Source organism: Rhinolophus sinicus, linkage group LG03 (genome assembly GCF_036562045.2).
Source record: "Rhinolophus sinicus isolate RSC01 linkage group LG03, ASM3656204v1, whole genome shotgun sequence".
NCBI lineage: Eukaryota > Metazoa > Chordata > Mammalia > Chiroptera > Rhinolophidae > Rhinolophus > Rhinolophus sinicus.
The window spans coordinates 21,843,421-21,866,171 of record NC_133753.1 but is presented as its reverse complement, the minus strand read 5'-3'; the positions used below and the strand labels follow the sequence as shown (position 1 = coordinate 21,866,171).

The following is a 22,751-nucleotide window of genomic DNA, read 5'->3' as shown; positions in this document are numbered from 1 at the left end:
ACCTCGCACAAGCCAATGCAACTGTAACGCAGCTGTGAAATCTGCACACCTGAGAACGATGCAGTAACACACCGGACCTCATGGCTCACTGCTCACCCCCGAGCATGGCACTTCAGCTCCACTCCTCGCTGTTCCTCCACTGGCTGAGCATTTTCCTGCCTTCTGGCCTTTGCATAGGAACTTCTTCTTCTTCTTTTTTTTTTTTTTAAAGATTTTATTGGGGAAGGGGAACAGGACTTTACTGGGGAACAGTGTGTACTTCCAGGACTTTTTTTCCAAGTCAAGTTGTTGTCCTTTCAATCTTAGTTGTGGAGGGTGCCGTCAGCTTCAAGTTGTTGTCCTTTCAGTCTTAGTTGTGGAGGGCGCAGCTCAGCTCCAGGTCCAGTTGCTGTTTTCTAGTTGCAGGGGGCGCAGCCCACCATCCCTTGCGGGAGTCGAACCAGCAACCTTGTGGTTGAGAGGACGCACTCCAACCAACTGAGCCATCTCGGAGCTCAGCGGCAGCTCAGCTCAAGGTGCCGTGTTCAATCTTAGTTGCAGGGGGCACTGCCCACCATCCCTTGTGGGACTCGAGGAATCAAACTGGCAACCTTGTGGTTGAGAGCCCACTGGCCCATGTGGGAATTGAACTGGCAGCCTTCGGAGTTAGGAGCACGGAGCTCTAATCGCCTGAGCCACAGGGCCGGCCCCTGCATAGGAGCTTCTTTCTCCAAGTGGCTAGCCCTCTCAGCTCCTTCAAACGCAGATGTCACGTTCCCTTCCCACGGAGGCCCACCCTGACCACCCCATTTAATACTGCAAACTGCCCACTACAGGGCACTCTCAATCCCCCATATCTGTTCTAAGCTTTGCCTACTGTGCTTAACACTTTCTGACATGTTATATAATTTATGTATTTATTACGTTTGTGTGACTCTTGCCCCACTAGAATGTAAGCTCCACAGGGCAGATTTTTATTTTTGTTTTGTTTACTGATCTTAATCCCCCTAGAAGAGTGCATTAAACTCAAATGTTTGTTACTGATAGACTAACAAGGTAACATATTTTAAAAATTGGAATCCACTAATCTATGGCATATATAGCAAACAAAGGCTAACATAACAAGGCCAAGACAACTTTCCCTAACAAAATACATAAGCCTGAGTCTCACATCACGGACACCTTAAGTCTAGAGACACCACTCTGTAATTTGTAACAAAATGTACCCAATTTTGGCTGGCATGTAGAGCATCAAAGGCACCACTGGAGAATCTTCATTTCCATAGATGATGAAGCCCATCTCTTTCAGACGTCTCCTGAAATACCTGGTGTTTTCAGCTAACTGCTGTATACACTCTTTGCCTGGAAAATCATGGGGAGAGAAACAAAATAATACCAAGAAAACAGAATGGAGAAAAGAGCTATCGCCTCTACCTCCATGCTATCAATCAGTCCTACGCTTTGTTTATTCCTTTCCAACATAAACTATTTTTGCACTGCAAGCTGTATGGAATACAAACATAAAAAAATATTTATCTTACTTTGTATTCTGTCACACTAGGTGTTGACAGCAGATTTTACAATAACATACAAAAGACAGTTTAACAACTAGAATTTCCATCGCACATTAGTGTCCTCAACATTTTTACCAATACGCCTCACTTAGCACCACCATCGCTGCACAGCAGTAGGTAGGACATTTATTATTATGCTCATCTTATAGCTTCGGAGCCTCTCACAAAGGTGGTGACTGGCCTACAGTCACATGGTAATAAGCAGCACAGTTGAGACTAGAATCTAGGTCTCTCAAGTTCAACATTCATTCTAACTAACCATGCTGTAAATAATTTTACACATAAGACCAGAGATAGAACCATTTAGAGCCCCAAATTTTCCTCTTAAGAGTTTGATTTTATGTTAAAATTTCTACCAGACAGCAATATCATATCCATAATACTTTAAAATCATATTTTAAATCCTATTTTGTTCATCTTCCCTATAACACGAATGGATTAAAACTTACATTTGTGTAACTGCTCACTGACTAAATATTTGGCCTGTTTTTGACATTATGGTGGGTCAGTCTATGAATAGATGTCCAAATAACAGTCCTGTTACAAACAGCCATAAATTCAAAATATCAACTCACAAAAGGCTAAGAACTGTTTTATGGTCTTACGAACACTCACAAATAAGAAAACGTTGCAGTCATTTTCTCATATATATTAGAAAGCCAGTAAATATTTAAAAAAACACAAACATACAGTTCAAAAGATCAATCAGTCAATCAGAAATACAGATGGCTAACAAATTTCCTTAGAATCAGAATACTACCATATCCATCACTGAAGGGAAGCTACTCTAAATAAGTTTGCTGCAAACAGCTCCAAATTAATACTCTTCATATAAATAATTTCAAGTTGACCAGAGAATAACACTCAAACTTAGATTAGCTTAGTGTGCATTCTGAAGAATATCTAAGTTGTGACATACATCCTACAAATAACAAAGTAGACATTTAAGTGTGTTATACTGAAGTATGCTGAGAAATGATGAGCCATGAACCCTAATTTTCCCCTAGAAATACCAATATATGCTTACTCTATATTTAGAATAAGAAACTTCCACTTCTGGCCATGATAGAATACCAGGGACCAGATTATCTTCCTTCTGTAAACAACAGAAAACTGGATGAAGTATATAAACAACGGTTTTCAGACACGGGGCCATAGGCAGTGCAGGGCCGTGCTGCCAGAGAAGCTTAACAAGAAGTGAGCCTTTGGATTGTCCCTGTACTGCCTAGAGCAGGTCCCAGGCTGCTGCACAGGGAGGGCGAACCTAGTCTTGTCAGTTGAGGACACCAGAGATGGCAGTTAGAGGTGCTAAGATGGCTAGAATTCATTGGGCAGTACAGGAGAGGATGGAGGTGCAAAGAGAGAACTTTGGGCGTCTGCAGAAGGGTCCATTTGGGCCTTTGGCAGAGCGCTGATTTGCACATGGATGAGAAGAAACCATCAGGAGCTGCGGAAAGACCCACCAGAGAGCAGCAGGCCAATAAGTCCCGGCACTCCTATGGAGTTGAGCATGGTTTGGATTTTCACCCACCAAAATGGAAAGACCTCAGAAGCGTATCACACTAGCAATGGAGCTAAATTAGCCCTAGACTAATAGTTGCTTTGGACCCATTCTAACAAACCTAAAAGCAAGTCTCAAAAAAGGTCCAACTGATTCCAAGAACAAAGTCCAAAATTACCTAAAGGAATACAACAAAATGCAGCACCCATTAATGTGAAATTCACAATGTTCGAAATATAATAAAAACATTTCAGGCATTCAAAGAAACAGGAAAATAGGACCCATCACTAGGAGAAAAGTCAGTTAATACAAATAGACCAGAAGTAACAGAGTATTAGCAGACAAGGATGTAAAATGCTATTAAAAACATGCTCCTATAGTCAGAAAGTAGAGGAAACACGAAGAGAGAAAGGAAATATATAAAAAACAATTGATACATGCAATAATGCTGATGAATCTCAAAAGCATTATGTTACATAAGCCAGACGCAGAAGACTATACAGTCAGTGTGAATTCATTTATAGGAAATTCTAAAAAGGACATAATTACAGTGCCAGAAAACAGATTCATGGTTGCCAGGGAGTGGAGAGAGGATTGACAGCAAAGGGATATGAGGGTCCTTTTTGGGGGTGACAAAAATATTCTATACCTCCCTTGTAGTATGTTACATGACTGTATACATTTGTCAAAACTTGTGGAATTATACACTTGAAATTGATGAATTTTATTGTATGTAAATGATATATCATTAAAGATTGTTTTTTAAAAAACTGAGTGATACATTTGCATATCAGTGTACATTAATTTTCCCCTGCGCTCACTTTATCATTTTGTAACTTGTTACCTTTTTCTTACCATTAACCAAATAGCTATTTAAAAATTCCAAGATATTTATTCCAAGAATATCAAGAAAAATTATCAAAAAAAACCAAGAAATGTTAAGAGAATTAGACCTTCACTTTTCTACTAATTGCTGTTATCATTTTAAGTAAGTTTTCTTTAACAAAAGGAAGCCGAGATCTCATTCTTACCATTCACCATCATCTGTTCCCTGACAAGGAGAGTCCCAGAAGAGAATACAGCTAAAGTAATACACATACACAGCCCGAAGACACTGGGAATTGGCATTTAAAATCCCCAACTTGTAAAAAAAAATAAATAAACCCCCCAAATTATGTATCTTTATTATTGTTGAACAGTATTTTTTGTAAAGATATACCACGATTTGTTTATGCATTCACATGTTAATAGATATCAGAATTGAAATGATCAAGCTTCACTTTGGCAGCTATCAATCCAGATTAAAAAGAATTATCTCCTTATGAAAACACTAATTCAAAAAGGTGTATGTACCCTCTGTTCACTGCAGCATTACTTATAATAGCCAAGATATGGAAACAACCTAAGTGTCCATCAGTGGATGAAAGGATAAAGAAGATGTGGTATATATTTATTTACATATATACACACACACAATGGAGCCATAAAAAGATGAAGTACTGCCATTTGTGACAACATAAATGGATCTTGAGAGTGTCATGTTAAGTGAGGTAAGTCAGACAGAAAGGACAAAAACTGTATGATTTTACTCATATGTGGAATATAAAACAAAACAGTGACAAATGAACAAACACAACAAAACAAAAACTCAGATACAGACAACAGAAAGGTAACCAGAGGTGAAGGAGGGTGAAATGGGTAAAGGAGGTCATATATATGGTAACGGATGAAAACTAGACTTTTGGTGGTCAACACACAGTACAGTATACAGCTCAAATTATAATGTTGTACACTTGAAGTTTATATAGTTATTAACCAACGTTACTTCAATAAAAAATTAATTAAAAAAAAAGAGAATTCTCTCCTAAACGTCTATCTAAGCATCCTGGACATAACCAAATCAGGGAATAATTACTACAATTACCAATTAACAGCTCAATTTCGTTTGATCCTAACTGCTTTAGGTGGATATGGTAAAAATGTACTATTTATACTTTGTACATAAAGGAATGGGCCCACAGAGATTAAATTACTTTGTCTAAGGCCTTTCATTCAGTAGGAGGCAGATCAAGCACTAGATTCCATTCCAGTACTGTTTTTCCTCCAAAGCACACCAAAAAATTATGTATTCTTCAAACTTCAAAGCGTTTACAACCCTTATTGGATAACAATATCTGTATCTTATTTTTAAAATGGCACTTATTGGCAAATAATGGGGTAGGCATGAATGGGTGAAGGAGAGCCCAAGGAGACAGCCCAAGGAGACACAAGGCAAGTATGAGGTGAGTGAAAAGTAGTTCTTCCAATAAACTCATCGTGATTAGCAAGCTGCAATCATCACTAGTGAGCAGAGGCCCAAGACTGGGAGAGTCAAGACCACTGCTAGACAAAGAAGTCACCGAAATCAGAAGTGGTGCTCATAGTGAAGCACGGAAACGAAGTCTGTTTATCCCACAAAACTACTAGGCTGAACCACGAAGCTGCCAATATATTTGACTATTTTTGACTTAAAAAGGGCATCTTCTTGGGGTTCAATGCAATAATTTCGAAGATAATAATAGGAAAACCAGCCAAATAAATGTAAACCAATCAGTAAGCTTTGGCATTTATACATATTGTAAAGTAATTATCCCTTATTCTTGAGGTAATACTGAATTTTAACAGGCAACACAGCTACCCATTTTGAATTAAATGTCATATAAAATACCAGTTAATATTAATGCAACAAGTGCAACTATTATTTAAGTCCGATCTATTAACTCAGTTCTAAGGAGTTTTCTTTCTTACTGCACAGTTGCAGCCAGTATCTGCTCCAACACAGATTTAAAACTAAGAAAGTTTAGCCTTGTCAAAAACAAAATACTAACTCTTACAAGGTCTTTATGCTTGCCTCGGAAAGAACAGATGATAATATAAGACGTCAGCATTCTTTACTTTTCAAACATCAATTTTTTACTTTTAAGGGTGATAAAAAGCATAAAAGCAGTTTGGAGAAAACCTCTGTGCTGATTCCCTTGAACTTTACAATTGAACCTCACAATCTGTGGTTGTCCTTTTGGACTTCCTCAATTCGGTTTGTTAGCATGAAATCACTTTAAGATATTTCTATAAAAATCCACAGCTTGGCATGAAAGAGAGAAATGTAAATGTGTGTAGTCAATTTCTCAGAAAATGCAGCAGATAACTTCAATAGGTCACTTTTAGTCCTCAACTTTCCTGAAATAAATTTTATGCTCAGGCAGGAAGTAATGAATATGAAATATCAATAGGGTGTGATGGCATCATTAGATTTAAGTTTTTTAAGCAAACAGAAAGTCTAAAAAGAGTGGAGGATGGAGGTGGAAGAAGCATCACAATTATCTACCTACTGATAACTACTATATATTGATAACTTTAAATCTTTTACAAAATAGAATTAGATTTAGAGAGCTACATTTATTATCTACTACCAAATAGATTTTGAAGTTGTATCAATTTCATTGGAGCCACTTTCAAAAGAAATATTTTTATCAAGTCTTACTCCAGAATTCTCAGGATTCTCAGCCATGTAATCTTAAGGTTTGAAGGAACTACTACTGTATTATTCTATTCCCCAAATAAAATTCCATTACCCCTCCCAGACAGGTATCAATCAGAACAGATAGTGTTGTATGAGCTATAAATTTTCTGAAGTCTCAGGGCTGGTACAAACTAAGGGATACAAAAGGCAGCATTTTGTCTTAAACGGCATTAGTCCTAACTACTCAGAATTTATGCTTCACAGATTATAGCATGTACTCACCTGCTTAAATAGCAATGTCATTTCCAATTAAGCTGAGGAGCTTTTATTTAACTTATAACATAATCAACAAAATGTGTCTGAGTCTGCAACTTCAAAAATAACATTTCCGGTGTTAACTGAAATCTTTCAAAATAAAGGACACAGATATAAATGACGTTCAGCCAGAGTTGATCCCCTAACTCACATTATATTCCATTACACAGCTCCTAATCTTCTTAGATTTCCTGGACATGCTGTTATAATCTGCCTTCCTGGGAAAAATAAAATAAAATTACTGCTACTCTTCAGACTTACACTTTCCAGTTCATTACAATGGGCTGGAAGAATGTGACCTCAAAGCACTTCTTCTCCCTCCTCCCCTTCTTCTTAAAGGTCATAATCTCAAAGCAGATAGGGTTTCCTCAGTTTAGAGTCCCCAAAATAAAACAGCCCCAAGAATGGTTTCACCTAGTTTTCAGCATTAATACAAGTTATGGGACAAGAGGTGGGATAAAATATGGAAAAATACTACCCATCACCTTACTCTAATTTATACTGTCAAAAATATTACATTGTGGATTTCATATAATATTTTTTTCAAAACTTTGTCTAATAATTGAACTTAACTGTCAATCTTTCTTTTACTTTAATCATCTGTCCAAGGTCTTATTATTGCTATTTGGAAGGTTACTTAAGGAACATGTTTTATTCCTGTGGTTTTCCCCTTCAAGAGCAGTTTTTAAGAAACACAATAAACTTAGATATCCTCCTTCACTTGTGTTAAGAATGTGTCTCCACTGATATCTAAAACTGGACTTAATATCTTAAAGACCTCTTATACAAGTGTTTCTAATAATCACATCACATGCAAACTATGTTTGCAAACTACATTTTCAAAAGCTATTCCCATAGTAATTATGGAAGCTCTTAATACTGACTCCCTTTAAGGCAAGAAAGTAGGTAACACAGCAAGCATGATGCCAGGTTTAGAAAGTGCTGCTTCCCTTCTCTTTTTCTAGTAGAGCAATTTCTAATTATAGGAAAATTATATTTTGCTTCAGTTATTATATCTCAAAATATTACCAGGTCAACTACTAACCTGTCTTACCTCCTGATAAGAACTATATGCTAAACTTAAACATACGTCTACTCTTTGACCCAGCAATTCCATTTCTAGGTACACATACCCAACAGAACTGTGCACCAAAGACATGTACGAGAATGTCACTCTTGATAACAGCCCAGATCAGTAAACAGCCCAAATGTCCGTCAGCAGAATGGATAAACTAAGAGTCAAATAACAGGATACTAGACAGCAACGAAATGAGTTATTATTCCCTCTAAACATGTGGATGTGTCTCAAAACCACGATGAATAAAATATGCCAGATTCGAGAGTGAGTATATAGCAAGTATTGTATGTAACATTCCATTTATATGAAGTTCGAGAATGGGCAAGACTAATACATAGTGACAGAAGTCAAAATAGTGGTGTATCTTTGGAAGGAGGAGTGAACTGGAAGAGGCACAAGAGAGCTTTCTGGGGTACTGAAAATATTCTGTATCGTGACCAAGTGGTGGCTAGATGGGTGTGTATTTATTCATTGAACTGTCTGCCTAAGATGTGTGTACTTTACTGTATAAACGTCAACACTTAACTAAAAATAAAAATTTAAATACCTGGAAAAATCAACTGAAGTTAAACTAGAATGAGGTTAAATTTCTGATCTCGCAAATCATAATCTTAAACATATCTACCTACTATTTAATAATCACCCTTTTACTTAAAAAACAGAACCAAAACAGGACATCTAGATATTATAGCGGTGGGCTCAAGCATTCTCTTAGCCTTTGTTGTTTAAGACAAACCCGGAAAAATACCGACATTTTTGGTGCTGGGTGTTCCAGGAATTTTTTAAGACAGGGAAGTGTTACGAAAACAGCACTTCAGAGTTAAAGCGCTTGTTCTGAGGCAGGAAATGAAAGCATAGAGGGGTTAGTCCTTACTGTCTTTCCTGCTTTCCCGTTTAAAATAATCACATGAATGCATGCACTAATTAGACAATGCTGCCCATAAAAATATTTATTTTGGGGGCCGGCCCGGTGGTTCAGGCGGTTAGAGATCCATGCTCCTAACTCCGAAGGCTGCAGTTCGATTCCCACATGGGCCAGTGGGCTCTCAACCACAAGGTTGCCAGTTCAACTCCTCGAGTCCCGGAAGGGATGGTGGGCGCCGCCCCCTGCCACTAAGATTGAACACAGCACCTTGAGCTGAGCTGCCACTGAGCTCCCAGATGGCTCAGTTGGTTGGAGCACATCCTCTCAACCACAAGGTTGCCGGTTCGACTCCCGCAAGGGATGGTGGGCTGTGCCCCCTGCAACTAAAAACGGCAACTGGACCTGGAGCTGAGCTGCGCCCTCCACAACTAAAATTGAAAGGACAACAACTTGACTTGGAAAAAAGGCCTGGAAGTACACACTGTTCCCCAATAAAGTCCTGTTCCCCTTCCCCAATAAAAAATCTTTAAAAAAAATATTTATTTTCCATCTGTACATCTACTTTCATTCCCATGAAGTCATTTTCCCTAGATGTTTTAGCACTAGGTTTTTCTTGCACATATTCTGCCAAAAGGGAGAGGTTGATGGGAGCCAGGCACAAAGTATTAGTAACAAATCTGCTTCAGACTGACTACTGGTAGACTGCCTTTTAGGAGAACTATGGGAAATTATAATGGAAACTGTTAGGGTGCAATGGGGTACAGAACTACTCAGCAAGGAAAAAGTTAAAATGACACCACTGCAGCACTAAAGCACGAACCAATGCTTCCTGATCACTGAGAATGTCAATGTGGGACTTAAAAGGCTTAAACACTCTGGGTAAGCCTGTCAATGTATAATATAACAAAGGTTCTCCTGAAAGTGTAGAAGAAAAGTGTTTTCTAAGAAGACGAAACTGAAATTCTGAAGGTCAAATATGGTAATATTGGCAAATAATTTCTTGGTACTAACACTTTTGCTCAATTAGAACAGAAGTATGGGCTCCTTTGGAAAGTGGTGGGTCTGACTTTTATTTTAAAATGGGTGAAGCTACAACAGAGGGAGTATACGCAGAGTTTAAGGGAGGCTGGACTTGCACCAGGGCTTACGATGTCCCTGAACTAAACAGACCGTAGGCAAACAGAACATTCCTTACATGTGTAAGCATATTCTTTAATAGTGAGAATTGCTGGCATTCCTGATTCCACTTAATCAGGAAATCAGAGTTCCAAAAATAACTTTTACTTCTTCCAAGAAGGGGGAAGTGGGTTGGAAAGTGAACATTTAGATTCGATACCAACAGTAATAAAAAATATTCTGAAGCCTCTGTGGTTTTCGGGAGCCCAGAGGAAACCAAATGAATTTTGAATCTCCATTATAACTGCTATCTACTTTTTAAAAAAAATAAATAAACATGCACATCTATAAAAATTTGTTCCACATTATTTACCCCATATAAATGATGAACTGTTTCATCAAATTCAATGTCGTCAATATTGAATACTGACAATATTGTTAAAGAAAAAGTGCTTATATCTGAAAAAGACGATAAATTTGTATTGACAAGTTCATCAGGTAAAAGTTAAAAGAAAATGCACATACCGTGGATGTTAACTGCTTTAGGATTTTTTAGAGAAACTTAAAAACCAATAGTAAAGAAGATGAATTTGGAGGGCACTATCATTTTTGGAAGTCAGGGAAGCCTAACTTAAAGATATAAAACAACAACAACAATAAAACAGAAATCTAGTACACAAAAATAATTAAATAATGCTTTTGGCAGGAACCACCATCTTCCAGCAATTCGCCAAAATGACCAACACAAAGGAAAGTGGAGAGGCACCCACAATCTGTTCTCTAGGCCTTTTAGAAAACATGGAGTTGTTCCTTTGGCAGCATGCATGTGAATCTACAAGGAAGGGGGATACTGGACACATCAAGGGAACGGGCACTGTTCAAAAAGAAATGCCCTACAAATGTTCCCCATGGCAAAACTGGAAGGGTCTACAGTGTTACCCAGCATGTGGATGGCATTGTTGTAAACAAACAAGGGCAAGATTTTTGCCAAGAGAATGAATATATGTATTGAGCATATTAAGCACTCCAAAGAGCTGAGATAGCTTCCTGAAAAGTGTGAAGGAAAATGATCAAAAAAAGAAGGAAGCCAAAGAGATAGGCACTTGTATTCAACTGAAGTGCCCACCAGCTCCACTCAGAGAAGCGCACTCTGTGAGAACCAATGGCAAGGAGCCTGAGCTGCCGGAACCCATCCCCTATGAAGTCATGGCATGAATAAGTGGGGGAAAAAGACCTCTGTGCTATTAAAAAAAAAGAGACTTCATTGATTTCATATATATTTGCTGGAGATACAGGAGATACAAAAGTGGTATAATAGTCATTACACCAAAGGCAAAAATCTCACCAGGAAGACTACATAGAAAGGGGAGAATGCACTGTGTGCTGGGCAAGCAGACATTACACAAATACATCCTGACCATACTCCTTTTGCCAGACACTGCTCTAGGCGCTGGTCATTTTGTATCGAGTAAGAGACAAAAACCCCTGCCTGCATGGAGATTACTTTCCAGTGTGGGAGATGGACAAGAAAAAAGACAAATGCCTCACTCAAGTGGCATCTGAAAAAGGACCTGAATAAGCCAAGTGCAATCCTCATAAAGCACCAAGGCTGGAGGCTAATGCATGACTGACATTCCAAGGGCGAGGTAAGCTTGTGTAGTTGGAACTGAGGGAGGGAGGGAGGGGAGAGTGGGACAGGGGTTGATCAAGGGCCTCCTAAGTCTTCACTGTAAGCCTGACGTTGACTATGACAGACATAAGAGGGTTCTTAAACAGAAGATTCATGCGATTTTATCCTGGATCACCCTGAGTCAAAGGTAGAAGCTGAGAGAGCACAGGAGAGATGGTGGTGGCTTGGACTAGGGTGATATCAGTAGGTATGAAACGTGGATGGAGTACAGTTGAACTTTGAAGAACATGGGTTTGAATTGTGTGTTCACTTACATGTGGATTTTTAAAAAAATAAATATACACTTGGCCCTCTGTATCCCTGGGTTTCCTATTCTCAGATTCAACCAACTGCAAATCGAGAACAGTATTTTTGATCCGTGGTTAGGATTCCACAGATGGGGAGGGCTGGCAATCCACATATGCGTTGTTCTACACCATTTTATTTAAGGGACTTCAGCATCTGTGGTACCCACGGGGGCCATGGAACCAAACCCTGTGAATATGGAGGGTTTGAAATACAACTGTATTTCAAAGGTAGACTGAAGTGTTAAAACCCTGTAAAGCACACAGAAGGTACTAAATATTTAATGAATGAATGAATAAATCTTGAATAGGAGGGAGACCAACAGGAACTAGAGTAGTCAAAAAAAGTATCATGCAGGCATAAAATTTTAGTGGAACTCTGTGCATGGACGTCTCCTATTCCTAATTTTCGGCACTGTTTATTTATCTTAATCCTTCCAAGTCATATTTGCTCAACTGATCTATTATGACTGGCAATTAAATCCAGGTGAAAGTAGACAGGAATCTAAGGCAAGAGTGAATAATGGTGGGGATACAAGAAGTAGACAAGTTCAAAGATACTGAGGCACAATCCATTGGCTCTGGTGATTATATAAACATAGGGGATAAAGAAGGAGAGAGAATGTAACAGGGATTTCTTGTTTAGACAGCTTCCTGAATAGTGATGCCACTATCTGAGATAGAGAGTACAACAGAAAAAGCAGGTTTGAGGGGAAGCAAACGGAAAAGGCAAAAAAACTTGAGAAAAACAAAACTCAGCTTTGGAGAAGCAAGTATTTATAGAGTCTAAAGGCTTAAAATTAACTAGGTCAAGCGTACTGCCTCCAAATTTGGATTGGTATATTAAAAGTTAATTACTTTTTGGGGATAATGAAAAGGTTCTGGAAATGGATGGTGGTGATGGTTGCACAACATTGTAAAATACACTTAATGCCACTAAATTGTAGACCTAAAACTGGCTAACGAGGTAAACTTTATATTACGTATATTTAACCACAACGTTCTTTCATTATAGGTCAAGTTTTTAAAAATTTACATGTAATTCACACACTATACAATTTACCCATTCAAAGTATACAATTCAGTGTTTCTCAGCCCAGTTAGAGTTGTGCCACCACCACAATAATTCACTTTCAGCATTTTCATCATTCCAAAAAGAAACCAGTACCCATTCAGCAAATTATCTCCATTTCACTCCAATCTTTCCAGCCTGTACGTCAGGTTTAAGCAATACTTTTTTTTAAATGTAACATAATTTATCCCACAGTCACTTCTTTTTTCTACATAAACAAAAGACTTACGGGATAACTTGTGAGGAAAAAATCTACACTCCTCTTAAAACTCTAAGTCTGTCTCTATCATTGGTTTGGTGGTCAAGCTGCAACTCTACTGATGAAAGTTCCTATAAACAATTTTTCTGCAGTTTAGATGAAAATCACACAAATCAGTAAATATAAACAATTTGTTTTTCATTTTCATTTTGTTTTTGTTATTTTCTCCCAGTGTTTATGTATTTCTAATCTTTAGAAACTCCAACGAGCACTGTGAAAGATGAAGGACAGAAGTTAAAAAAAAAAATTATAAAAAAATTCCTGGCACATTTTAAGACATGTCTTTAGTTTGTACTTCATTAATTTGCTCTTGTTTATAAGTTCCTGTTTCTGTTCTTACGCCTTTCATGTGTGGTCTTGTATCCTCAAAACAAACTGCAAACTCTGAGGGTAAACACTATGTTTTTTCCCCTAGTCCCTCCCCAAAGAATACATAGCAGACATTCAAGATAAAGTATTCTGAGAAAACGAAAATCTGTTTATGTGTTCAAACTAATTTGAATTCCACAGTAAAATTCCCTATGTTCATTACATTAAGGCAAATAATACTTAAATATCTCATACACAAAAAGCATTCTGGCACTGGACACCCGGGTTCAAATCGTGGCTCTACCACCTACCACGTTTCCGCGAAAATAAGACCTAGCCAGACCATCAGGTCTAATGCGTCTTTTGAAGCAAAAATTAATATAAGGCCCTTCTTATTTTAATTTAAGACCGGATATAACATAATATAAATAACATATAATATAACATAATATAATGCAATATAATATAATATGCCGGGTCTTACATAATATAATGTAAGACTGGGTCCTATATTAATTTTTGCTCCGAAAGACGCATTAGAGCTGATGGTCCAGCTAGGTCTTATTTTCGGGCGAACACAGTAGTAACTCTGTGACTTTGTGAAAGCAATTTAACCACTCAGTGGCCTCATTTTATAAAAGAAGGAGAATTATATCTAATACTTTTCCTGAGAATTTAATGAAAAGCACTTAAAACAGTGCTCAACATGTAGTAAACACAATAAATGTCCACTATTTCCCACCATTCATGTATTTTTCCCTTAAAATGATGCCATTCATATCATCTTCCACATAATACTAGACAGTCTGACCCTTGGGTTCGCCTTAGCTTTCAAAGATGGAATGAGGAACTATCTTACTTTCCCTCGTTGTTTAGTTCTCCATTTTTTAATTCTTTAGCACACTCTTAAATCAATGTAACCCCAGGACAGAGCTAACATTACTAACCTATAATTATTCTCTAACTCTCTGGATTTACAGTTTATAAATATGGCTCATATATTTTACCTTCCATCATATTACCAAATTTCCAAAGCTAGTTTTAACCAGCTTTCCCTAAGTTACCAAATTAGACTATCTCTACCATCATATCACCTACTAATTATCATTCAGGTGAGCCAAATTACCTTTGCAAATGTGATTATTCAAGATGGCAAGCAGACGCCTTCTTTTTCTGAAAACCACTCCTTACTGTAACAGGGATGGAATCTTGTCTCTACCTGGGCTAAACTGTTTCTTTCACCTAATGACCAAATGATCTGAAATAGGCATAAACCTAAAACCATCAAACAGCCGTTCTGATGTAATACGTAAAAGCAGGTCTGAGAAAGAGAGAAACTAGTAATTCCACTATGTTCCTAAATTTCACTCAGCGTTAGCTTGGTTCTTTGGTGATATACACGCTTCTGAAGTCAGACCATCTGAGGGTGTATTCTGGTTCCATCATCTATCAGCAGTGTGGTTTTGGCCAGGACACTTAACCTCACTGAGTATCAGTTTCCTCATATATATATTCATATGTGTATATATATATATGGCCATGTACATATATATAGTCTTCTAAAGAGATATTAAAGATCTTGAGCAAAAAGAGAAAAAGCATGCCAACCTACTCTTCTAACTCTAAGGCCTAATCAGACACCAAAAAGGAGAGAATAACTAATTAATAAAACACAAAAGAGGTCAGGAGGTATTAAGAAATGCTAAGGGAATGTTACTTATTTTGAGAATTCAAAAAGCTGAATGTTTCGCCTTAAGAAGCCTTTGAAGATACTATGTCATTTTTCATGGTTGGCACGTGGTAAATGGTCAAAAAATGAGACTGCTGAATGAATACAGTTTTTAGTGTAAGGGAGCAAAATGCGCCACCCAAGATGTGTCTCTTTGGCATGAAAATTATTTTAGGCTGATTCTTTTTAGGAAACAAAAGACTTGTGCAAGAAGAACCTGACGGACCCCCTAAAGTCTAAAAGAATTTAGATAGAGGACTGCTCCAGGAAAGGAGATATCACCACCAAGAACTACAGCTGACCCTTGAACACGTGGGTTTGAACTGTGTGGGTCCACTTATACCTGGGTTTTTGTCAATAAATACATACAATACTGTCAATGCATTTTCTCTTCCTCATGATTTTCTTAATACTATTTTTCCTCTAGCTTACTTTATTGCAAGAATACAGTGTATAAATACATATAACATACAAAATATATGTCAATCGACTATGTTATCAGTAAGCCTTCTGGTCAACAGTAGGCTATTAGTAAAGACTTTGGGGTCAAAAGTTATATGTGGATTTTTGACTGTTTGGGGTATTATTGTCCCTAACTCCCCATGTTCAAGGGTCAACTGTATGGTATAATATGAACTAGGTGTGGCAGACAGGAACCTAGCAAACTTTGTTAAAATTACTCTTGTGTCCCACTGTTTCTCTTTGGCCCGGCAAACATTTGTTTAGCAAACATTTGCTCTATTCATCTTCCTGTGAATTGCTTGCCTTCCCTTTGAAGTCCCAAACCCTTACTCCCTTCTCCTTAGCTCAAAACGGTGTATCAGCCTCATTTTACCTTACTGTCTTTGGAATCTCTTATGTTTATGTGGATTCCCCATATGCATATTTGTAATGAAATTTGATTTTCACCTGTTACTACCTCAATTTAATTCTTAGACCAGCCTGAATAACTGAGAAGGGTAGAGGAAAAAAATTTTTCTGCCTCAACATAGCTGAAACTAATAAAAACCAAGCCAAATACAGGAAGGGCTAAGAAGATCCCTCTGGATGGTTTAAAGATATCAAATAAAGAAATATACCTTGAAAAGACTAAAAATGTAAGAGACACAGCTCTTATCTGTGAATAAAATTAACTTAACAACATATTCTCAATGAACTGTGCAGATGGGGGGAGGGGGAGGTACAGCAGCAAAAATGCCCAGATAATGAAGAAAGTGTCCCTTTGAATTTGAAATATAGTTTATTATTTTAAAAGCAGATTTATTTTGCTGCTAACATTTAATTTTGGCCTAAGTTCATATATGCCAGTTCCATTGAGGGGGGAACAATTGATACGCATATTTAGTTGCCGAGATGGATTATGAGTACGAACGTGCCATAGACAATCTGTTTCTAGAACCAAAAATACGTGTAACGCACAAAATTCAAGAATAAGCAAAAACGTAATTGTACTAAGAAAAGTGTGTTTGCAATCATTTTAAATATAGGGAAGAACAAACCAGTTCAACCAAAAGCAGCTCATTCATTCACCTGTCAAAAGAAACCTTTCCCCAGCAATGCCTTATGATGGCTTCTTTTTATTTCAATTACTGTCTTGAGGGTAGAAATGCAGAGATTCTGTGTACACAGACTGAATGACCTGGACACACACGAAACTCCTTTGAGGAAGGGTGCAGGGCCTGTATGGAAATGTGTTCCAGCATAATCTCTATGGAGATGTACTTTCAGAAAGGAACAGAGGAGTCTGCTTCTCTTCCTGACCCCCTGTAGCCATGGCATGCTGCGGGAATGCCACTGCTTCTTCTAACTACTAACCTTAGCCTTCCTGAGGAGTACTCCCCGGCTGCGGTGACATGTCTATGATGCTTTATACCGTATCAAAGGCCTTCCCTAAATAATCCCACTTCTTGCTGATCATTACTAGCTGTGTCCTTCCCCGAAAAAGCCTCCAGAAGTCATAAAATGTGCGTTTGAACACCTGGCATACAGAATCCAGTCCTTATTTGTGTGATGGCCCTCTCATTTGCATACATTTGTCAGTCATTATGTATAGGTCAAAACTGTCAGAACAGAAAACACGCAACAGAAAGAGAGGACGGCATGCAGTACACCACCGAGGCTCAAATGGGAATAGGGAAAGGGCCTCCTGCCCACGAGTATCATCTGTGTTCTGTGAGGCCAATTCTCACTGGTCGAAAGCTTAACACGGCAATTGGTTAGACTCAGCACTCACTGGCTCTTAAAACATGGGGGAAAAAATAACAAGGAACAGTAACACAATGCCTCATTTTGTTTTTTAATGAAAAGACTCTTCAGAGAGAATTAGCATGGTAAAGTATCAACCTCGTATGGGGTGCTATCAGATGGAGGTACACACATAAAGTGTAGGAATATGAAACACTTCACTTACCATAATGACAAGATTCTGACATTGAAGAAAACTTAGATATCTGTCACTTATTTACGCGTTGTTAGCACCCAATCTATGCAGAAATTCACAAGCTGAGGGCTCTCTCACATGTGATTTCCTTCTTTTGTCATTCTTAAGCACTATTAAACACTGGGGGGAGGGGAAGTGCTCTAAGAATTCATCTGTTTTTGTTCTTACCAAAATTATGGAATAAATTCTAACAACCCTAGAATGAAACTGCCCCCACTAACTGCTAAAAAGGCAATAAATATCCTGATTTCCTTCCCTCCCGTAATAACCACCACCAAACTCTTCTAATCAAGTGGTGTTAATGTATATATTACTATAAATAACAATAAGAAAAGTTATTTGCATAAAAGTGCATGCAAAAGAACAAATCTGTAGACTATATGATAAACAATTGATACAGGTTATCCATGGGAAGTGAGATCACAGGAAACTGTTTACTTTCTGTGACATCTATCTGTAATATTTGGGTTTTTGAAAATGAGTATATAATGCTTTTATCAACAAAATAAGAATGAACGATTAGATGAATACGTTTAAATGTGGTATTAAAAACCCCATATTTGGGATTTTAACAGACTGATCCCTGAGCCGTGTATGTGCTGCAATAGGACTCAAAGTAAAACTGCATAAACAAAGAATTCCAAAATTAGAACTTAAATCAGAATATAAAAACATCTTCATATTTGTATAGGTAAACATAAACTCACACCCAGAGATTAACTTCATTAGTCTTTTATTGTCATTAATTAGAATCATAGAACAAAGTTCCCAAATTAGTTCCTTTTGTTCTTCTTGGCTGTTATTGATGATCTACTGTCTAGAAAATTGCCAAGGGTATAAATGGCATGTATGGGACCAACTGAAAATCAATGAATAAATATATACCTAAATATATACTATACCTAAATATATCTTCAAGTACCAAATGACACTGGAGAAGGAAGTAGGGGTGGGAGAGAGAGTGGAGCACGGATGTAAAGAAAAACATTGGTGAAGCTATTTTTAAAACCACACTATGTTGGAATTTGAATTTCTCTGATCAAGTTTTTCACATGATTTCAGCGAAAGAAGGATTAAACATCTTATCTAAAAATGTTACCAAAAACAACAAAAAAAGAAATACAGAGGGTGCCAAAAAAAAGTATACATATTTTAATAAAGGAAAAAACTATTAAAATTGTAATACTCAATATATACCAACAACAAAAGATGAATATAAGTCACGTTTGACTTCTGCAATTACAAGAGATGCTCAAAGTGGTTACCATCAGCGTCTAGACACTTCTGATTATGGCGAACTACTGCCTGAGCGACGCTGACCAAAGTGCCCACTTGTATCACTGCACATGCTGTTTCAATTTCTTCCCGAAGTGCCACCAATGTAGCTGTTTCCTACTCTACATCACATCCTTTAAGGTCCCCCACAGGCAGAAGTAAGGGATGTTAAGTCAGGAGAACGTGGGGGAAGCGCGACCACCAACTGCACCTCTAGTCCTATCCATCGCCCTGGCAAATTCCCATCCAGGTAAGCTCTCCCGTCTCAGGGGTCTTGCGCTCCTCCAATGCCAAGCGTGCTTCCGCCCTTTTCTCTGACTGTCCGGCCTGTAGCACGGTAACCCTAGTATTCATTTGATTAACACCATCTTTTGAGAGAACGTCATACTACACATTGCACCGTGATTCAATTCAACTTCAAAAAGCAATGCATAGATAACATCTCTTAAAATGTGTATACATTTTTTTTGGCACCCCCAGTATTAGCCAAGAGGCAGAGCTGATTTTAATAACACGTTCCCCTGAAGTACCAGCTAAACGGCACTGGAAATTTTCATGTTCCAGTGAACAGTCTTGTAAAAGTGTTGTTTATAAGGGGCTTCCAGGAAGCAAGAGTTCAGTACCTTTGTAACGCTGAAGCAAAATGAGTGGGAACTAGGTTTACCATCTCTAGACACAGCCTCTATTTTGCCAGACTAGCAACAAATATGCAAGTGCTCGGCTTGGGCAACTATCAAGCTAATGAACATCAAAGCAGACTGCCTCTCCCTACCCTAGGGACCCTGTTTAAAGCAGCCCTTTGGTTTTTTTCCCTCTGTACAAGAATGCATCCAAGTATTTTAATCTCCTCTCCCGTATTACTATTGTTATTTCTCTCATCTGCAACTAGAGCAGCTTTTGTGAACAGCAAGCACTGCACAATCAATCCCTCTCACAAGCACGGTTTACACCCCCTCCCTAGTAGCAGCTTAATCCTTTCATTAGTTTCGATGCCCAAAACTAGGATTTCCTGAGGACAGCCACCGGATATGCGACAAACAGCAGGGGTGAGGGCTTCAAGTTGTTGATTCAATATTATCAAGAGTTTAAAAGAATGGTTGCTAATGCACAGCCAGAAACAGAGGGTCTTAAACAAAAGGAAGAAAGGAGGCCAAATGCCTTTGAAAAGTTAAGGAATTGAGTTTTAAAGGGTGCCAGCTCACAGCCAGGACAGAAAGTCTTAATTTGTCCAAGGATTACCCTACTAGCCTCCTTCAGGGCTGGAACATATTACGAGACATTTAGAACTACAGGAATGAAGAAAGAAATACGTGTCCTGTGGGCAAGCACCCACCTTCAGATGAAGAGGATTATTGGCAAATAAGGCAGCCACTGGTAATGCTAGGCTTGGAATTAAACTACCAGTTTTAGAGGTAAAAGTCAAGGCAATAAACAAGTTTCACTACTGATTAGTATTGAGCATTAAATCCATGTTTATAGTGGGCAGGACCATTTCTAGGTTATGTAAAACAAAAGTAATTCCAACCAGCCTTCAGACGCCTGACCACAGGTCTCTGAATCCTTAGTTCTCTCTTCTCCCTCCTCTAACTGGTTTCAAACTTCTCCATCTATGCCACTGATTGATTCAGCAAGGGTCATCAGCTCTTTAGAAGGAAGCACCAACGCATTTAGATTTCCAAAAACAATGGCAATTGGCAACTTAGCTTTACCACCAATTCCTGTTCCACAAGCCAATTTTTCCCTATTTTTTTTTTTTAAAGAAAGAGATCCTGTATCTTCCCTTCCGATTTCCTTTCCTTTCCCCAACAACCACCAGAGTTGCTTTTGGTTTTCTTTGATGTAAGCAAACTCAAAAACAACAACAACAAAAATGGGGATGGTGACCCTTAAATCTCTTAAAAGTTAGTTTGCATTATTAACTGAGGTTTTCTTTAAAATGTGTGTATCAGGGCCATGTCCACCAAGACTCAGGGGTCTGGTAGAGGGGACTAGAATCCCTGTTTTTAACAAGCTCCACAGAAGTGGTGCTTAACCCAGCTGCACATTAAAATCATCTGGGGTGATTTTAGATAACACCCTGCTGGATCTCCAAGGGGGACCGGACATCAGTTTTTTTGTTGTTTGTTTTTTTAAGTTTCAGGTGTACAAAACAATATAATAGAGATATTCCACCCCTCACAATGTGATAACCCCCCGCCCCCAATCTTCTACCCCTCTGACATTGTACACATCTATTACAATTCCACTGACTCTATTCCCTATGCTGTCCTCCATTGTTTTTTAAGCTTTCCTACGTGTGAGCGATGTCAGGAGCGACCACACTGAAAGTACCAGTAACGCAGACTGTCCACGGACCAAGTTTCAGAACAGAGGCTTAAGAGGGGACACCTTAATGAAGCACCGCCAAAGCAGAAGGCAGGCTGATACAAAGATTTAGATAATTAGAAAAACCATGGGTGACCATTTAAAAAAAAAAAAATCATTTTCCCTTCAGAAAGCTCTCAAATCTGGCGAGCCACCAGGGAACACTTGTTCTTACCTGAAAACAGTCCATCTCTCTTGTCACTTGTTTGTACATATCAAGTATCCTTGTAGCAATAAACAGCAATGAGGGTACCGCAAGGCTCGGATCGAGTCTCCTACACAAAGTTCTCAGGAATAATTCTAGAGGGAAAATGCAACTCCAACCATGTTAAGGTTTAGAAAGTTACTGTTCCTCAACAAATGAAAGAGTCTGGGCTATCAAGTTCACAAATTAGAAGTAATGAGAAGAACAGGCTGAAGGAATGATCATGTGTCTCAGCCTAACAGTAACTGAACAAATCCAATTGTGGGGGGAAAAAATCTTTAAAAGAAATTTTCTTATGAAATAAAACGAAGGTAATTCACCCACTTCAATCTTTAAAAACACAGCCTGACTCACAGTACTTTGAAGCTTCATTTCTTTATAGCATCTTACTGCACCATCTAAATGGGGGACATCCAGTTCAGGGCTGCCTTCTTGTCCAGAGGAATGTACCCAAACTCCTGATTTATGTTTTGTATTCAGAATAATGCTTTACTAAATGAACAAGTCTCTATTTGGTCAAAGGTTCGCTTCTAGCCTGCTGCCTGCGGGCATCTTCATAGCCAGCTTCAAACAAACTCCGAAACGACACAAAATGAGAGGCCACTCGTGTGGCAAGAAATTTTTACTAGCATTTGGATTTGGAAGAAAGAGATGGGAATGGAAGAAGAAATAGACTGTGCTCCAAAAGCTCATGAGTATTCAGAATAGATTTCTGGAGCAGGAAGGGAGGTTAAAGGGGTTACTGACGCACAGAGGAAACAGGTTGGCAAATGCCCCAAAGGGCTCTCATTTGTGGGGCTCATCACTCACAACTGAACTTCGCTGTTTTTTGGAAAATAAGCAGACCAGAAACCAGAAAATTAGAAATAGGTTATAAAATAGTCTATTTTAATAAAATGTTAAATATCATTAATGCCAACTTCAGAAGTAGAAATGGATGGAGTTCTATTCTGAGATAAGATACTGAGAAAACTTGTTGGATTTCTGAGCTCCAATTTCTCCACCTGTGAACCTGTCCTACAGCTTGCCATTATCAGAAGGCTTAAGTTATTGGTTAAAAAGCTCTTTAAGCTAGACATGAAGAGGCTCCATTACAGAAGAAAAACCCTTTTTCTTTGATTGCTGGTAATTTAGCAGAGTGGTATTGTCTACAGAAAAAATCCACACAGATAGACTGATAAGGAACATAAGAGCATT

The 22,751-nt window shown here is 38.3% G+C and overlaps 1 protein-coding gene across 1 annotated transcript in view; it reads right to left on the bottom strand.

The window, feature by feature from the left end:
- Positions 1 to 22,751, bottom strand: part of SPTLC2 (serine palmitoyltransferase long chain base subunit 2) — a 97,868-nt gene that overhangs the window by 12,950 nt on the left and 62,167 nt on the right. Inside the window, exon 10 of the mRNA XM_074327144.1 lies at positions 1,206 to 1,341. Coding sequence (XP_074183245.1) covers positions 1,206 to 1,341 — 136 coding nt within the window. The remainder of the gene's footprint in view (positions 1 to 1,205; positions 1,342 to 22,751) is intronic.